At 41.9% G+C, this 15,015-nt stretch overlaps 3 protein-coding genes across 4 annotated transcripts; all 3 read right to left on the bottom strand.

Annotated features, from left to right (window-relative positions):
- Positions 1 to 41: 41 nt before the first annotated feature.
- On the bottom strand, positions 42 to 4,133 carry LOC121594836. Its single transcript, XM_041918543.1, has 2 exons — positions 3,944 to 4,133; positions 42 to 3,827 (listed from the first exon to the last, which is right to left on the bottom strand). The coding sequence occupies exons 1-2, from the start codon at positions 4,097 to 4,099 to the stop codon at positions 126 to 128; spliced, it is 3,858 nt and encodes a 1,285-aa protein (XP_041774477.1). The 5' UTR covers positions 4,100 to 4,133; the 3' UTR covers positions 42 to 125.
- Positions 4,134 to 6,374: 2,241 nt separating this feature from the next.
- Positions 6,375 to 13,316, bottom strand: LOC121593680 (protein trapped in endoderm-1-like). 2 transcript variants are annotated; one of them, XM_041916255.1, is made up of 5 exons: positions 13,235 to 13,316; positions 7,799 to 13,159; positions 7,289 to 7,656; positions 6,704 to 7,200; positions 6,375 to 6,607 (listed from the first exon to the last, which is right to left on the bottom strand). In XM_041916255.1, exons 2-5 carry the CDS (start codon positions 7,923 to 7,925, stop codon positions 6,430 to 6,432), a joined length of 1,170 nt encoding a protein of 389 aa, XP_041772189.1. In that variant the 5' UTR covers positions 7,926 to 13,159; positions 13,235 to 13,316; the 3' UTR covers positions 6,375 to 6,429. The 2 variants fall into 2 exon arrangements, with proteins under 2 accessions (XP_041772189.1, XP_041772190.1); XM_041916256.1 differs by lacking the exon at positions 13,235 to 13,316 and having other exon boundaries at positions 7,815 to 7,903.
- Positions 13,317 to 13,334: 18 nt separating this feature from the next.
- Positions 13,335 to 14,616, bottom strand: LOC121593681 (eukaryotic translation elongation factor 1 epsilon-1). The gene is made up of 4 exons (XM_041916257.1): positions 14,445 to 14,616; positions 13,978 to 14,190; positions 13,803 to 13,898; positions 13,335 to 13,717 (listed from the first exon to the last, which is right to left on the bottom strand). The coding sequence occupies exons 1-4, from the start codon at positions 14,523 to 14,525 to the stop codon at positions 13,565 to 13,567; spliced, it is 543 nt and encodes a 180-aa protein (XP_041772191.1). The 5' UTR covers positions 14,526 to 14,616; the 3' UTR covers positions 13,335 to 13,564.
- Between the last annotated feature and the right edge of the window lie 399 nt (positions 14,617 to 15,015).

Below are 15,015 nucleotides of genomic sequence, written 5' to 3'. Positions count from 1 at the left end.
TACGTAAGCAGCAATGACTATAGGTGAGTAAAAGTGACATATAGTTTAGGCACGATTTGACCTTTTATTTGACGATTGTTATATATAAAAATAATAAATAAGAAGAAATATAAAGGCTCAAAAGATTATTTATCAATCCAGTGATTTATGCATGATCTTATAGTCTCATTTTGTAAGTGTTCTACTCGTTGTTTGGACTGCTCTTTAAATAGAAGCAGCATTTCATTATCTTGATATAAATCCAGCAATGAGATAACTTTCTGTGTTAAATCTAAACGATCAGCTTCTTTGAATTGTTTCCCTTGCGGTACACTTTCAATACTGTTAATAAGTTCCCCAAGTAAATCGAAACTTTGAAAGCAATCTCGAACGAAGTCTCTGCGTGGCGTGGCTGCACACAGCTGTATAAGCTTATCAATAATCTTTTCCTTATTCTCCGCATAACAGTGTCTGATAATTGTTCGCGCATATCTTGGAATTCGCGCAGTTAGGTAGCGCTGAATATCCAAGCTGAAATGTTCCGTGCAGTACGCTACAAACCAATCGAATACCTCCGGGAACGGTTTTCTTAGAGCTACCTCCAGTGTATCTTCTTCGTCAGGGTTGGTTTCAAATAACATGCGTTGCAGTATGCTTCGGTCCTCATTCTCATCATCACTGTCATTATCAGCATCATCGTATTCATCGTCGCATTCTTTAAGCGTCTCTAGTAACAGAATCGTCTGCCTTTCTCCGAGCCGTTTTAGATTGATTTCATTCTTCTCGTCAAATTGATTGCCTTGCGGATTGTTGATACCTCCAAAGCGGAAATGTACGCTTCGGAGCAACTCCTTAGGAGCGACCGACAGCAGCATCCGCAACGTATTGAAAGTGGCATTGTTTAACGCCATTCTGATGCACGTTGCAAGAATATTAGAGCTGCTATAAAGGTATGAACTAATGATGTGCTTTTTGTGCGACGTAAGACATTTCAAATCGTGAAGGAAAAAGTCAATAAATTTATCCGCAATGTTTGCCCGCGAGACGCAGAAATAGCGCCGAAGAAAGTTAAAAAACATTTCTCTATCGACATCATCTAATAAGCAATTCCGCACCAGAAAATATTCCATCACCGTGCGATGCATAAAGTCGACACACTCCGAAGCATCGAGCTGAATCATTATTAAGCCAAAATGTGCCATCTGCTCGTACTGCTTGGGATTATTGCAACAATTATATTCAAGCTCGCACGCCAACTGTGAATGTTTCGCGTAAAATTCTTTTTGTATCAGTTCTTTAGCCAGTACGTGTAGCTTGTCCATTTCATCAAACTTTCCGCGCAGTGTATTCTCAAACTGGCTTTGCAGAAAAGTATTGTAGATGGAGCCAATTTCATAATTTGTATGCCACTGAATGTTTGGCTTCCGAATGCGGTCTTGATATATAATACCCATGATTTTGCACAACTGAGGCACTTCTAGGAATGATTTGCATCCGACTCCTTTCAATAGTTGATCAAAATTGGAAATAAAAATGTCTACATTCCGTTGTACTTCCGGAGAGATCATGTCAGGATTTGCATCACTAAGCCAAAGTTGTTTAAAATATTTTTCATACGGAAACGTTGCCAAATTATAGTAGGAAGCGTTCTTGAAAGCTTTTCGTAAAATTGGAACCGATTCATTTCTTGTAGCTATGATCAACAAACAGGATTGGCACTGCAGAATCTTTTGCAGAAATTTGATGACTAGTGTTTGATACGTCTCCACTATCTCATCAAACCCATCGATCAAAAAGCATACTTGGGCTGTAGCTAAACATTGATTGACGATGTCGTCAATCAAAGCGCTTCGCGGTGTAATGTATAACAATGTTTGCATTAATTGCAATCCTTCGAGCGAAGACGGTTGTTCAGCTTGGGTAACAACACTCTTGGCTATTGTTTTCGCTCGTATGTACAGACATATTCTACTCTCAATACCGTGTGCTATTTTAGCGATCCGTAATAGCTCAATGGTCTTTCCTTGGCCAGCTGTGTCACAAATAATAGATACAGCACATCCTTCATTGAGGATCAGCTCGCTGTGGGTCACAATCTTTCCCCCATCTCTTATCAGGCTACGCTCGATGTAGTTTTGCTCGTTATGTTCGTAAAAATCCGATTTAACTACGATATTTTTAAGTATACTCAATTCCGCCAGCTTCTCACTACTATCAATGGATTTTTTCCTTATGCAGTTGGAAAGAGTCATATTCTTCGCGTCAAAACTTACACGTTTCAACTCGAGGTGTTCATAATTTACAATCACATCGTCAAGCACAACATCATCTGTTATTAAAGGCGAGGATAACGACGTTTGAAGAGTGTTACCTTCAACAATCAGTATCAATTTTACATTCGGTACTAATTCGAGCATCATTTTCGAATCTTTTTCAGCACTGATGGGTACTTGTAGAAGTAAGATATATTTTACTTCTCCACTAATAAGGCAGTCTCCGAACTCAACATTCTTAATACGGTTCAGTGTGTCAAGCAAATATTTCATTTCCATTGCATTACTAACAACTACTGCATGTTTTTCATATTTAGATTGTATCCGTGCTGCCGTCCATTCGACTTTCGGTCTCGATAAGATGGTAAGCTCATTTGGGCCTTTCTGAAAATACGCCTCGATTCCTGAGCATAGTTTGTCGAGACTTTCCTTTTTAAAATCTATACCTTTGGGCGGAATCACGACTAGTTTGCTTTTAAGCTCTTTCATCTTCATTATCGACTCTACCAAGGCTTTCACTTGTTGTAGCTTTTTATCTTTTTTTGTCTCTGGGCGGTCCTTTATCAAGTATTTGTGAAACATGTGTTCGTCCCATTGGTTGCGAAACAGATTGTTAATAGCTGTGATCATTTTTTCGTTTTTCGGTACATTTACGTAAAATATAAAATGTTCGAAAAACCAGTTTAATTCATCTTCCTCCAAGCCATTGTACTGGAATCCACACTGTTCAGCGGACTCAGCATTGAGATTTTGGATTTGAAAAGCGTCAGTCGAAAATGTGACCGTCCTTAAACTGCTTAGGTCAAATTTGGTATTGGGATTTTTATGTTGCATTTGACATGCGATGATAAAACTTAACCGAAATTGTTTTGCATTTTCCGACAGACTCGTGCTGCCTTGTAGAAACTGTTCACGAAACTTCACTATTGGTTGTTCAGTTTGTTCCGATTTAGCTGTTGGTTCCATCATCTCAATGATTTCGTGAGCAAATGATTGTGCCATCGATTTGGACAGATACGTTTGCGGTTTAGACACATCTTGTTTTGATAGCGTGCAGTGGTTAGCCAGCTTCTGAGCCGTATCAAACATAAGCAGAGCTTTCCACTGTTTTATCGAATATTTCCTGATGGTGTCTATCGTGAGCTTCAAATGTGGTTCTTTGCTGGTATGTTCCTCCATGAATGCCAATGTAGTTGAGTGCAAACCGTCCGACGTCCAGTATATCATTTCAGTGGGTTTACCGTCTCGACTGCATGCTTCTGATTTGCTGTATTGGACGTAGGAATCTATGTATTTCGAAATCTTGACTTTATGATGCAGCATGTCCTGAATAGATAGCGTTAATGACTCGTCCATCCGTTGTTTTGCCTGGAACAAGTAGAGTCCTTCATTGTGCTCCCGTTCTCGGTCAAGGTGGATTTTCAAGATCACATCGTCCAATGCTTTGTACGTTCCTTGATTCCTTCCTACGTTTCCTTCATAGAGTATGGAGTAGTCGTACGTATTATGAACTAGCCCGATCACGTAGTAGTAAAGGTGGTGCTGAAAATCAACTCCATCCTTCGTTGCCATTGCCTAGAGATGACGCACGTGTTGGAAATAACGATCGTATGAAAACTGGATGGTCTCGAGCTTCGATCTCACTTGTTCGGACGTTTAGCAAATGCCAGTAATTCATCAAAAACTCTTACCTCTGATGAAATGTGCAGCACAAAACGATAACGAAACGATGGATGATGATGTAAATTGATGAATATTTCCAAGTAAACGCGAATAGAGTTAACAGTAATGTTATAATGCGCACTTGTGTTTTTCTTTTTTTTGTAATGGACGATCAAAACAAACATTCGTTTCTCCAGAGCGAGAACTGTCAAATGTGTTAGAAGTTAAGGCGCATCCACACATAGCATGTTTTCGGTCGCGGATACGCACTATGCTTATGTCGCCAACGGCCTGTGTAACCCAAGCAGTAAAATCAATATGCAATATACATAGAAGGTTAGGGAAACAAATGCAAAAAAGGATAACAATATAATAATGAGTACAAAGTGGTATCTATTAGACAAACTAGTAAATAATTTGAAGTATAGTGTTCGATTATATATTTTGTATAGATTTTTAATTTTCCCTCATTTTAATAAATAAAGCTTTAACTTTAGTGCTTGTGTATACAAACGCTACGATCGGAATTCGCACATGAACGCAAACGCAAGGCCCGAGTATTTGTTTAATATTTGTTCAATGGCAATATTTCTGGATGTCCCTGCAACATTTCTGGAGATTTGAATAATGGTTGTTAGTGTGTGTCCATCCCACCAACAGGTGGCGCCACCAGTTTTTGTTGCTATTTTTAGAATACATGAATCGTTTGCCGTCTGATAAACGAAGTCTTTTTAGATTCCCTTTAGGTTGAGACCTTGAGCCGGTTAGAACCCGTTAGTGGTCGTTTAGTGGATTTTTGGCACTTTGGAACATGAGTTTGACAGCCTTAATTATTTAATTGTTAAAAATGAGCAAACCAGTGAAGTTATGCTCACCTTTCGATTTTTTTATGGATACAGTGGAGCGCCGTTTTTCCGGGTACCTTTTATCCGTGCGTTGAGAAATGACGGTTCAATACAAAGTTGACAATGCGTGCTGCAAAAAACGGTTTTAAGAGCAAATTGTCATTAAAAAAAAAAAACGCTATCATTCATTCAGTGGCGGATTTAACGGTACGCGGACTGAGAGGCCACGGGGGGCCCCGTCAATGTAGGGGCCCCGTGTATTGTAATTCCAGCATATAGAACAGTGTGTACAGTAGTCTCAGCAAAAGATGAAAGGACCCACGGGTAGCCAAATCGATTTTAATTGCTGATTTCTCTGATACTAGGAATTCGATTGACTTGAAATTTGGAATATGTGTGTAAACCATAGCCGTCTTACTCTGGATTTTTTAGTAAATTTTGTTTGAGTATAACTAACCTGTTTTTTAGAATTAATTTTTATAATACCCCTATTCCAGGCATCCGGACTACACGGGTAGCCAGCGACTTTGGAGGCTTATAACTTTTGAATGCGTAATCCAATATCGATGCAATATTCTGAAGAAAATTGAATAAACTAATGCAGTTTCCATAACTGTGCATACATTGGTTCAACTCGCTAACGTTTTTAAGCTATAGCTATTCAAAATTGAAAGGATTTAAAAAAAAAACATAAAAAATCAGTTTTTAGCTATCATAGCTTTGAGAACTGTACATTACACGTCTAATATTTTATGGTTGCCATTGACAGGGTTAAGAAAAAATCTGGTTTTATTTTGTATCAAAAAACGTGCCAACTAAAAATAACATATTCAAAAATCAGAGTCTATTCGATAGATGCGTCGGCTCCTACAAGGTCGGACAGAATCGATTCCTAACCAGACAGTCTCCTCGAAGCAAGGATTGACTGGCTAGCTACGTGGTACTTATAACTATAGTCAGCTTGTATAGGCCGGCATTACCGCATGTAAGGTCGTTAGGACAAAAGTTGAAGAAGAATAAGAAGAAAAAACTCAATAGTCAGCAGGCAAACGAAATTCAATGCAGTTCGGATTGTAATAAAATTTCGCGTTATGTTATAATAGCTTGATTTCTGCTTCTAATTTATCAACAACTGCTAGTGCTAAACAAAGTTCTCGAAATGTCAAAGCCTCATGGTATCAATTCCTGTGTCAGGGCAAACTCCGGATCAGTTCAAAGACCTGATGCAGCTGATCTTTGACTAAGATAAGTTGTAGATCAATTCGTGAACATCTTCCATAATACCAAGAAACTTGCTCTCTGGCCATGGATCATGGAGATTGTTTAATTGTTTAACAATTAAATGGATGGGCACACAGACATTGCATTGTGTAGTGCTGTTGTTATTTGTCTTATTTGGCTTATTTTACCTTTTAAACTTTCTAAAATCTAAATTATTAATATCCAATAGGTGTGTAGCATAGTAGAAGAATGCAAAGCCTTCTCTTTCTAAGATCCTGTTTCAAGGAAATCAGTCACCGGGCCAGCCATTTGGATTCAGAATGCAACGCACAACAAACAGAGAGACAAACAACAACAAACAAAGACAACATTATAAAAATTAAAGTATCGGTTTTATTTAATCTACATATGGCTTGGGATCTAGCTCTTTAGATATGATTTGGCGTTCGTTATACGTCCGAATTATTTTGTGTTCCACTTCCGGTGTTTTCAGCAGTGCAACTTCCCATCTTAGTGGATTTAGTTGCACATGGCGTCGTAGGTGATTGATGTCTACTAAATGTTATTCTTTGTTGGGATTTAGTACTCTTGCAATCTGCACAGCGTAAGACGGCCCAGTAAGCGTTTCTATGATTAGAGAATTTACACACATTTGTGATTAACTAACAAGCTGATAAATAATAACTAATTTACTAGAATGCTTTACTTCTCTGTGATGCTTACCGGTAATGGCGACTACCCAGCGCATAGATGAAGGGATTAAGTACGGCCGAGTGCCAAGTGAGAATCGATGCCAGCACATGCACATCACCCGCCTCACCCACCGATTCAGCATCCTCCAACAGCACATTGGCGATCGTAAGTGGCAGAAAGCAAAGCATGAAGCACCCGAATATAGCGGCCGTTGTTCGTGTCAGATGCCGCTCATCATCGTCGTTGCTCGGTGCGGCAATGCTGCCAGGCGTGGAAGCAGCCGATGTTGCAGCCACTGGTTTGACCACATACCGCTGCATATGACGACGCTGCCTTCGCACTGCACCGATGATGGCCGTGTAGCAGAGGACGATGGCACAGAATGGCAGAGCGAATCCCACGATGAAAATGAACTTCTTCGGGCTGGCAGAAAACTTCCCGATCGAAGTGATCGAGGGTAACACCGTACAAGAGAACGTTCGACGATCGAACCCTAGCCGACCCCAGAGTTCGAACAGTGGCAAAGCCTAGCAATCGAGAGCGGCAGGGCATCAAATTTATAGTATACATTTGGAATACACCACACACATCGGGCTGCAGTTCAATTCAACTCACCATTAAACCGTACGGAATGGCCCAACAAATAGCCAGCTGAAGCGGCACCATACCGGCCGTTCGATAGACTGCCCCGTACCAGGCGGGATGTACTATCAGCACATACCGGTTGACGGTCAGGGCCACCAAGCTTAACACGGAGGTGGCGACCGTCCCGTACAGTGCCACTGGAAACAGTCGGCACCATAAGCTGTCACTGACAAAGGGCCATCTTCGGCGACCGTATCGAAGGGCCATGAGCGGCATGACGGCGACACAGAACAGGAGATCCGCGGTGGCTAACGACATGACGAATGCGGTGGTCGGTTGACGGCGCCGTTGTCGCACGGCTCGGTTCCGGCCGAGCGCTAGCAGCGTGGTCACATTTCCTGTTGATCACCGGTACGGTTCCCAGCAATTTTGAACCGATTCGTGTGTGGAAGAAAACAAGAACCAACTATTAGGGAAGAGGCGCCCGCTTTACACATATGGCGTTAAAGTGGTTAGGATATAAATAGACAACAAACAAACCGATTGTTCCAAGTACCGCGATAAAGGTAGCGCTCGATGCGGCCACGATCGATATTTCACTGGAGCAGAAAACCCCATCCTCTTCGGGGCTGCGGCCGAGATTGTCGGCCGTGTAGTTGTTGCTCATGATTTGCCTGGTCAACACTACACCGTAACTGGATTCGGTACTTCTGTCTTACGGGATCTGTCGAATATTTGTATTTTCTCTCCGGGCTCGTGTATCATAACGTTTGTACAGGCAGCTCATGTATTTGCTGCAGCATAATAATTCCTCTTTTTCACTCCAAAAACACACTCACACACTAAGATGATGCCCAACAAAGCACAAATGCACAGCGCAAAACCTCACTAACGCAATGCGATCACTCCGGAAGCGTCGACGGCCTAGTTTTCGTGCGTGAACGTAATTGATTAGGCGCGGTTTAAAATCGGTGTATTAACGGGCAATGGGCAAAGCGTGCACGCAATCATCGACACTGAAACCGTGTTTTGGCGTCGAAAAGTGAACCGAATTTTTGATAGTACAACACTACGGCTTTGTAGCCTGCTGCTGCTCCAAGATCACGTCGACGTCACACACGATCACCACGATCATCCAGCGCGAACTGCACCAGGCCCGCGTACAGCATCCCCGGGAGAGTACAGACAGAGGGAGTAACGAAAGTGAGAGTGATAAATATGAACACAACAGAACGCCTCCGAAGACGCACAGGCAGGCACACCCGTTAGAGATGTGGTTCGCTGAAGACTCAAACCGTGGACCAATAACAGCGTACGATCGCAACCCGGCGTGAACCACCGGCGGACTGAGCAACGCGACGAGACGCGCGAGGAGAGTGTGCGATGCGCGCGCGATTAAGCGGACATCCCTTCGGCAATATGCGCGCGTTCTGACTGGAAGATAAGTCCTCAAAGAGGGATGGGGTGGGGTGATCTAGTGTGTGGCAAAGAACACTACCACCGCTAACCGCTAGCGCGAAACCACCACCCAAACAAACGCCGTTGCAAACCGTTGGTGGAGAAATGTTCAGAACAGATGCGCTTACCCACAAGCAGCGTGAAGCGCGACGCGCATGGAGTGGTATGGTGCGCATGGATTGGGGCGCACTGATGGAAGCCTTCAGCGGCGGGGGCAGCTGAGCAAATGAACTGAAACGCGTGCGACCGAACCATCAACCGAGATGGGGGAGGGGAGGGGGAGTGATGATGTGGAGTGGTGGACAGGGGTTGAAAGGAACACTACCGGCAAAATGAACGCAAACACCCGGAATGCAGATGTGTGTTTTGTTGTTCCTCACTGCCTGCCTTCCTGCTTTCCAATCGAGAGCCCAAGTGGAACTATAGCCAGCTCTGGGGCCTGCCAAGGCTGGGCTCAAAATTCTGCGCTGTCGCTTCTACAAACGCCAGAACCGTTGTTAAAGAAGCTCTTGCGTCGCGTTGCATGGAATAGGGTGGTGTGCCATGAATCGAAATGATTCACCATTTGGTTTGTTTCACGATACACGAGATGATGCTCTTGAGAATTGGGCGAAAACCAAGGCGAGAGAATGCGGCTCCAACACACACATTGCCAGTAGTAGCTGTTGTTATGCTTCAATGCAATAAAACACACAACCGACGGCGCATCGGCGCACAGTATCTGGTGGGACAGCATGCGCGAGATGCTCTTGATTTCATTCACAAAGAGGTTTGCATGCATGTGGGGCTTTGTGTTTCGGGCAGACAACATTATTTGTTGCGGGAGGAGCTTGTTTGCTTGTGGGTTGCTTTAAAGCAGCGGCACACATTCGTTGTAATTTCCCAATCCAACCACATTATTTGTTTACTGCTAAAATAAAATAAAGATAGAAGGAATTGATGCTCGTTCGGCCTTGTACAAGCCGCCGGCGTATGTCCAAAAGGCAACTAGAGCGCAACGCTTTAGTGACAAGAAGCTAATGCTACTCGAAGCTATATCGTTTAATTCTAATACCAGGATAGTCAACGGTTCTGCGTACTGCCAAGACGTGGTGTCCCCTTGAGATTTGAAACCATTGCGAGCTTATCGATAAAGCCATGATTTAGACAGATATACCAGAACTTATTTTTTCAATTTTTTTCAGAGCACTCCCTTGAGTTACTTCAAATACTTCTGCTCGCGAAACGATCGGTTCAATATCGAGTGGGTTTGCATTGAAAACGTTAAACGCTCTGTTGATGCGGCCGGTAAAACTTTAACTGCGGCTTTCGCAAGGACTCTCTATGGCAATAATAGACACAAGGGCCTTGGCCTTCTGGAAAGTGATTAGGGTTTTGAGGAAGCGGCTTAAGCCTCTCTTGGTCAGTTCTGCTGACAACCAAACCAGGGTTTACACTTGCAGCCAAAGCAAATACACTTGCTGTGCAGTTCTGCGCTCATCGACAGGTAGAGTAAGTGTCTTTAGTTTGATTGCTCCATTTTATTCCTTCTTATTTAACAATATGAGAGGCTCACTTTGGCTTCGGTCGTGGAAAAATGCAGGATGTGGATTTTACTGTGTAGTGTACCTCCCTAACAAGCGTATGTCACAAGTGTGAGGTGTATTGATGAGTGTGTTCTTGCATGCATTCTTGATCTACTTGCTCTTGTAGGCGAGAATTTCGATATTAATAATTGATCAATGCATCACTGTTGCTATTTGGAGATGTTCCGTATGGTTGTGATACATACAATTTCTATATACCTGCACTTTTCAAGATCTGGAACCAATTATTTCACACAAATTGTATGAAAAAGAGCCTCCTGCATAACGAGTGAATCATTGGAACGGATTAAACTCGTTATGAGGGATTCCACTGTATGCCTAGCTTCTACAAGGCAGAGATACTTACTAGCTTATTCTTAGTCGACGAGGCGCAGTACACGGTACGCCAAGACGGTAGAGTCACGACTGGACGGATCAGGACAGCGCTGAAGCAGTCAAGAACATGAAGGTTCCTTGTTTCGATGGGGTTCTCAACATCCTACAATGAACTTCGCAGAGAGGGCCATCTGCTTCATTAGCAATAACTTTCAAAGGTGTCTTGAGCTGAGCTGAAGCATGCAAGTGGGCAAGGGTAGTTCCCATTTTCAAACCCAGAAAAGACCCCACGAATCCCTTAAACTACCGTCTAATCAACCAGCTTTCCTTCCTAGGGAAGCTGTTTGAGAGAGTGATACTTGGGTGTCTTCAGGAAACTGTGGAGACACTTGATCATATTCCTGAGGAGTAATTTGGCTCCCGTTCTGATCACTCTACTACTCACCAGTTATTTAGGTTAAACCAACTTTTCGAAAACAACAAGAGAGAGGCCACGTTCACGGTGGTCGCAATGTTAGATTTCGAAAAGGCATTTGACAATGCCTGTCACAGTGGACTTCCAAAAACTTGTCAGAGTAGCACTAGGTACAAAGCTCTAAACCTTGCATTTGCTTTCAGCCGGTGTGCCGCAGGGTAGTTTGCTGGGTCCACTGTTGTACTTCGCAGAAGATACTGCTATTGCGGTGAAGGGTAGATCACTGGCAGAGGTGAGCCGTCGCGCCTTTGTACAGTATGCTATAAGCTGGAAAACCCGTGTCAACGTGGCCAAGACGCTGATCATGATTGTCTCACATCGATGCCGACGGTCTTTGGTTCCAACTAAGCGCAGCAGGGTTCAGATTAATGGTTTTCTGGTCCAATGGACTAGCAAATGGAAATATTTGGGCCTTACGTTGGATAGTAAGATGCTCCTCCACGGACAGTTTGAGAGCATCCTACGCCAGGGTCAAACTCACTTAATGAGCTTATATGAGCGTCTTTAATCATCCAACCAACGGTACTTTATGGTTGACCGGTATGGGGAACATGTGAGTGGATGCATCGCTAAAAGATACAGGTGGTGCTGAATATAATGTTAAAAATGAAACTAAATTGCGATCGATTCACTATGAATTCATATCTGTATGCCATCTGCGGAGTAATTCAACTTTATTATCCCATATAGCAGCTAACGAGCAAGCTAATAGAAAAATGTAGGGTTTTTACACACAAGGCAGTACGTGAAATCGCCTTTAATATAAATTCAGGTTTACGGTAAATTAGGTTGAAAATTAGGTTGAGATTGGATACGGTAGAAACAATTCTTCTACAAATAGAAAATTCTGCTAAAGTTTATTTGAAAATACAGCAAGAAAATGAAGACCCAACGTAGGAAGTATATGTAAAAATAACTTGTAAAACATGCATGCATCATGCATCTTGTAAAACATCAACAGAAAAAAAACTTGTAACCGAAATCAAAGTACAAATTGCAGTACGCGTAAGTGTGAGTATGTAAAACGATAAACGATTTGCACTTCATTTTTCAGGAATTCTCATAATTTTGGGACACAATCTTGACTCTTTCTTATACGAAATGAACTATTCAAATTGGATTTGTTCAAAACGGAAGCTATATAGTCCAATCCTTATCACATAAAGTTCATTTCCCAAAGAAAGAGTCAAGAAAGTGTGAAAGTGTTTTAAATGACATGTACACATGACTGCCTAACGTATCGTATGCGCTTAGATTGTCTTTTCACTCATTTGGAGCCTTATACTTGGAGTATCTTCCTTTAAGTGTTTGCTTTGTTTTGTGTTTCGATTTTCACTTTTCTTGTGTGTAATGAATCCGAGCAAAAGATGAATTTCGAAGAGCAAATCTACCTAATCAATTTCTATAGTTTTTGTCCTAATTTACTTTTCATTACATTTCCGTTGTAACTATCAAATATTTTAAAGTAATAATAAAACAATAATAATAAACAGTCGGTTTCGTTTTTCGAGCCGTGGAATCAGTTACTGGATCGAAACAGCCACACTGTATCTGTCCCAGAACCACATAGGTTCACATTTCATTGTGGACCCGGTACAGGTTGCCGTACAAGTTCAGGGCCGGAATAAAATCGAGAGCTGTTTCCGGACCGGTGTGGATTTAGTATCAATTTAAGGACCGGTACGGGTACGAGATCGGCTTCAGGATCGATACAGGCTTGTGATTGGTTCCAGGACAGATATGGTTTCGTCACCAGTTTAGCGATAGGTAAAGTTAAAAAAATCCGGAATCAACTCCGTTCTGACTCAGGCAAGCAGGTCCACCATAATCAGAATCGTCCGGAGTCGTCCGGAGTCAGCTGAAATCTGCGTCCACCGGAGTTAGTCAATGTTGGGACCAGAACAAAGATGCTGTCGCAGCGAATCCAGTTTGATTCTGATTTCGGCTTACTCCGGACGGCTTCGACACCGGTCGGAACCGACTCCTGACGGTAGCAACTCCGACCGATTCCGGGCGGAACTAGTAGTTCCTAGGAATTCATGGTTCATTGTAACAGGCCCAAATCAACTAGTAATAGTAAATAACATTAAATGTAGACTGTTTTTAACTTAGAATCATAGTGTGAAAGTATTCAAAACTTACTGCGAATTTTTAACTTTCGATACCAAACCATTGCTCTGAAAATATACTATTAAAATTATTTAAAAAATAATTAGGAAAATTTTAAAGCTACACATCAAAATTAGGGTACACATAATTTATTACAAATCAATTTGAGACACTTGCTTCTAGCTTTAGAAGTTACAGAAGTTTCAATAAAAAGAAAATAATTATAACTTTTTTTTACCGTGTTCCGTCCACGGCCAGGTAACTTAATCTGGCCAATGAAATAGCCCACGCAAAAAAGAGCTATAATAATTTCATTAAATTTTAACAAAACTCTTGAAGGGGATAGAACCATAAAACCAAGGTTTAGGTATGAGTACCAGTAGCCCATTCTAGCAGCTGCAGGGTTGAAAAGTTTAGCAGATTTTTTCCTTGACGAACCTCTCCCAATTGCTGAAGGTGATGGAACCACCGGGAAACGTTAAGGAAGTTTTCCTTTTCGAGCGGTTGAAGATTGGCCTGCAATGTGGTGGAAGGGAATTGATGAGAAAAATGCTGAGGAAACTAAAAGTCCGACGACCAATCGATATGCTGAATGGCTTACCATAGTCTCGTGGATGGTATGGAACACTACTACATCCGCTACGCTGAGAGTATCATTTACCAAATAGGATCTGCTTTGCAAGTAGAAATTAAGTTCCTGAAAAAGGGATTTACAGATGTTTTAGAACAGGCTTCCCACCACCGTGGTGCTTTCGGGTGGCCATAATGAAACTTACGTCCAGCAGGCTCTTGGCGGTGTGTTTGTCCTTGTTTGAAGGAGCCACAAACAGTACGGCGTAATCCAGCCACTGCAATATCTGGCATTCTGTTTCGAAATCGGAATGAGCCTGCCGAACCGACGACTTTTTCGACTCTCGGATTAAAGACTGGATGATTGAGGAAAACCCAGAAATGCTTGGTTCTTGAGCGGATTTCGTTCTCGTCAGGATCTGAAAGAATAGCAATGCGTTAAGTCCAATGATCAGCAAACTACGGCAAGGAACGACGGTTTGAATGACGGTGAAAATTGTCTTCATATATTTCATAGAGCTTTTCCAATTTTTTTTTACATTTTATTTGTCCAATTGATTCTTCTCGTGGAACTCTACGAGCATTGTTCTAAACTTTGGCTCTTCCGGCCGCAAATAATTACCGACCACTACGTTAGGTCAATATGTTTGTGGCCTCATAGATAACACCATACCTTTTCAGCATTGTATCCCACTTTTCCAAGCGGAACCTCCAGGAAGGTTGCGATACGTTTCGTATTATCAACACTGCACATGTTTAGAATTTTGCACAGATCCGCACCGATCCAAGAGAAAATGTTCTGTTTTCTTTTTTCCGCAACGTTTCGACCCGTTTGTCATTAGCCGGTACTGTCAAACAGCATTCAAGGGTTGATTCGTATGCTGATTGACAGCAATCTGCAACGAATAATATTCGTGCGAAAATGATTAAAATCATTCGATATAGATTATGAATTGCAAATAACCCCAAGCTATTTTAAAACATATCCAAAAAATCATATATTGCAGAGCAACATAAATAAGAAAACCCGCAAATATTTCTCTTCATACCTCAATGTACTGTGGTAATGTTTTGGTCATATACTGTGGGTGTTATTAATGTCTTTTCCTTTAATGTGATATTGAGAATTGTATTATTTGAATAGAATAAAAATGCATTTTTTTCTCTTAAAAATTATTTAACTTGCTAGGTACAACTTTTAAAATAAAATTTATTATACAAAGAGTCACACAAATGACCAACGG

The sequence above is a fragment of the Anopheles merus genome, chromosome 2L, assembly GCF_017562075.2.
Source record: "Anopheles merus strain MAF chromosome 2L, AmerM5.1, whole genome shotgun sequence".
Taxonomy (NCBI): domain Eukaryota; kingdom Metazoa; phylum Arthropoda; class Insecta; order Diptera; family Culicidae; genus Anopheles; species Anopheles merus.
This window is presented reverse-complemented; position numbering and strand designations above follow the sequence as displayed.

Bases quoted from the DNA above. Each gene is read 5' to 3' on its own strand.
- LOC121594836 (XM_041918543.1), bottom strand. From the start codon at position 4,099: ATGTTTGTTTTGATCGTCCATTACAAAAAAAAGAAAAACACAAGTGCG. The intron at 3,828-3,943 runs GTAAGAGTTTTT...CGTCATCTCTAG, and splicing joins TGCTGCACATTTCATCAGAG to GCAATGGCAACGAAGGATGG.
- LOC121593680 (XM_041916255.1), bottom strand. From the start codon at position 7,925: ATGAGCAACAACTACACGGCCGACAATCTCGGCCGCAGCCCCGAAGAG. The intron at 7,657-7,798 runs GTTTGTTTGTTG...GGTGATCAACAG, and splicing joins CGCGGTACTTGGAACAATCG to GAAATGTGACCACGCTGCTA. The intron at 6,608-6,703 runs GTAAGCATCACA...CTCTAATCATAG, and splicing joins CTGGGTAGTCGCCATTACCG to AAACGCTTACTGGGCCGTCT.
- LOC121593681 (XM_041916257.1), bottom strand. From the start codon at position 14,525: ATGTGCAGTGTTGATAATACGAAACGTATCGCAACCTTCCTGGAGGTT. The intron at 13,899-13,977 runs GTAAGTTTCATT...TCCCTTTTTCAG, and splicing joins CCGCCAAGAGCCTGCTGGAC to GAACTTAATTTCTACTTGCA. The intron at 13,718-13,802 runs GTAAGCCATTCA...ACCACATTGCAG, and splicing joins ATACCATCCACGAGACTATG to GCCAATCTTCAACCGCTCGA.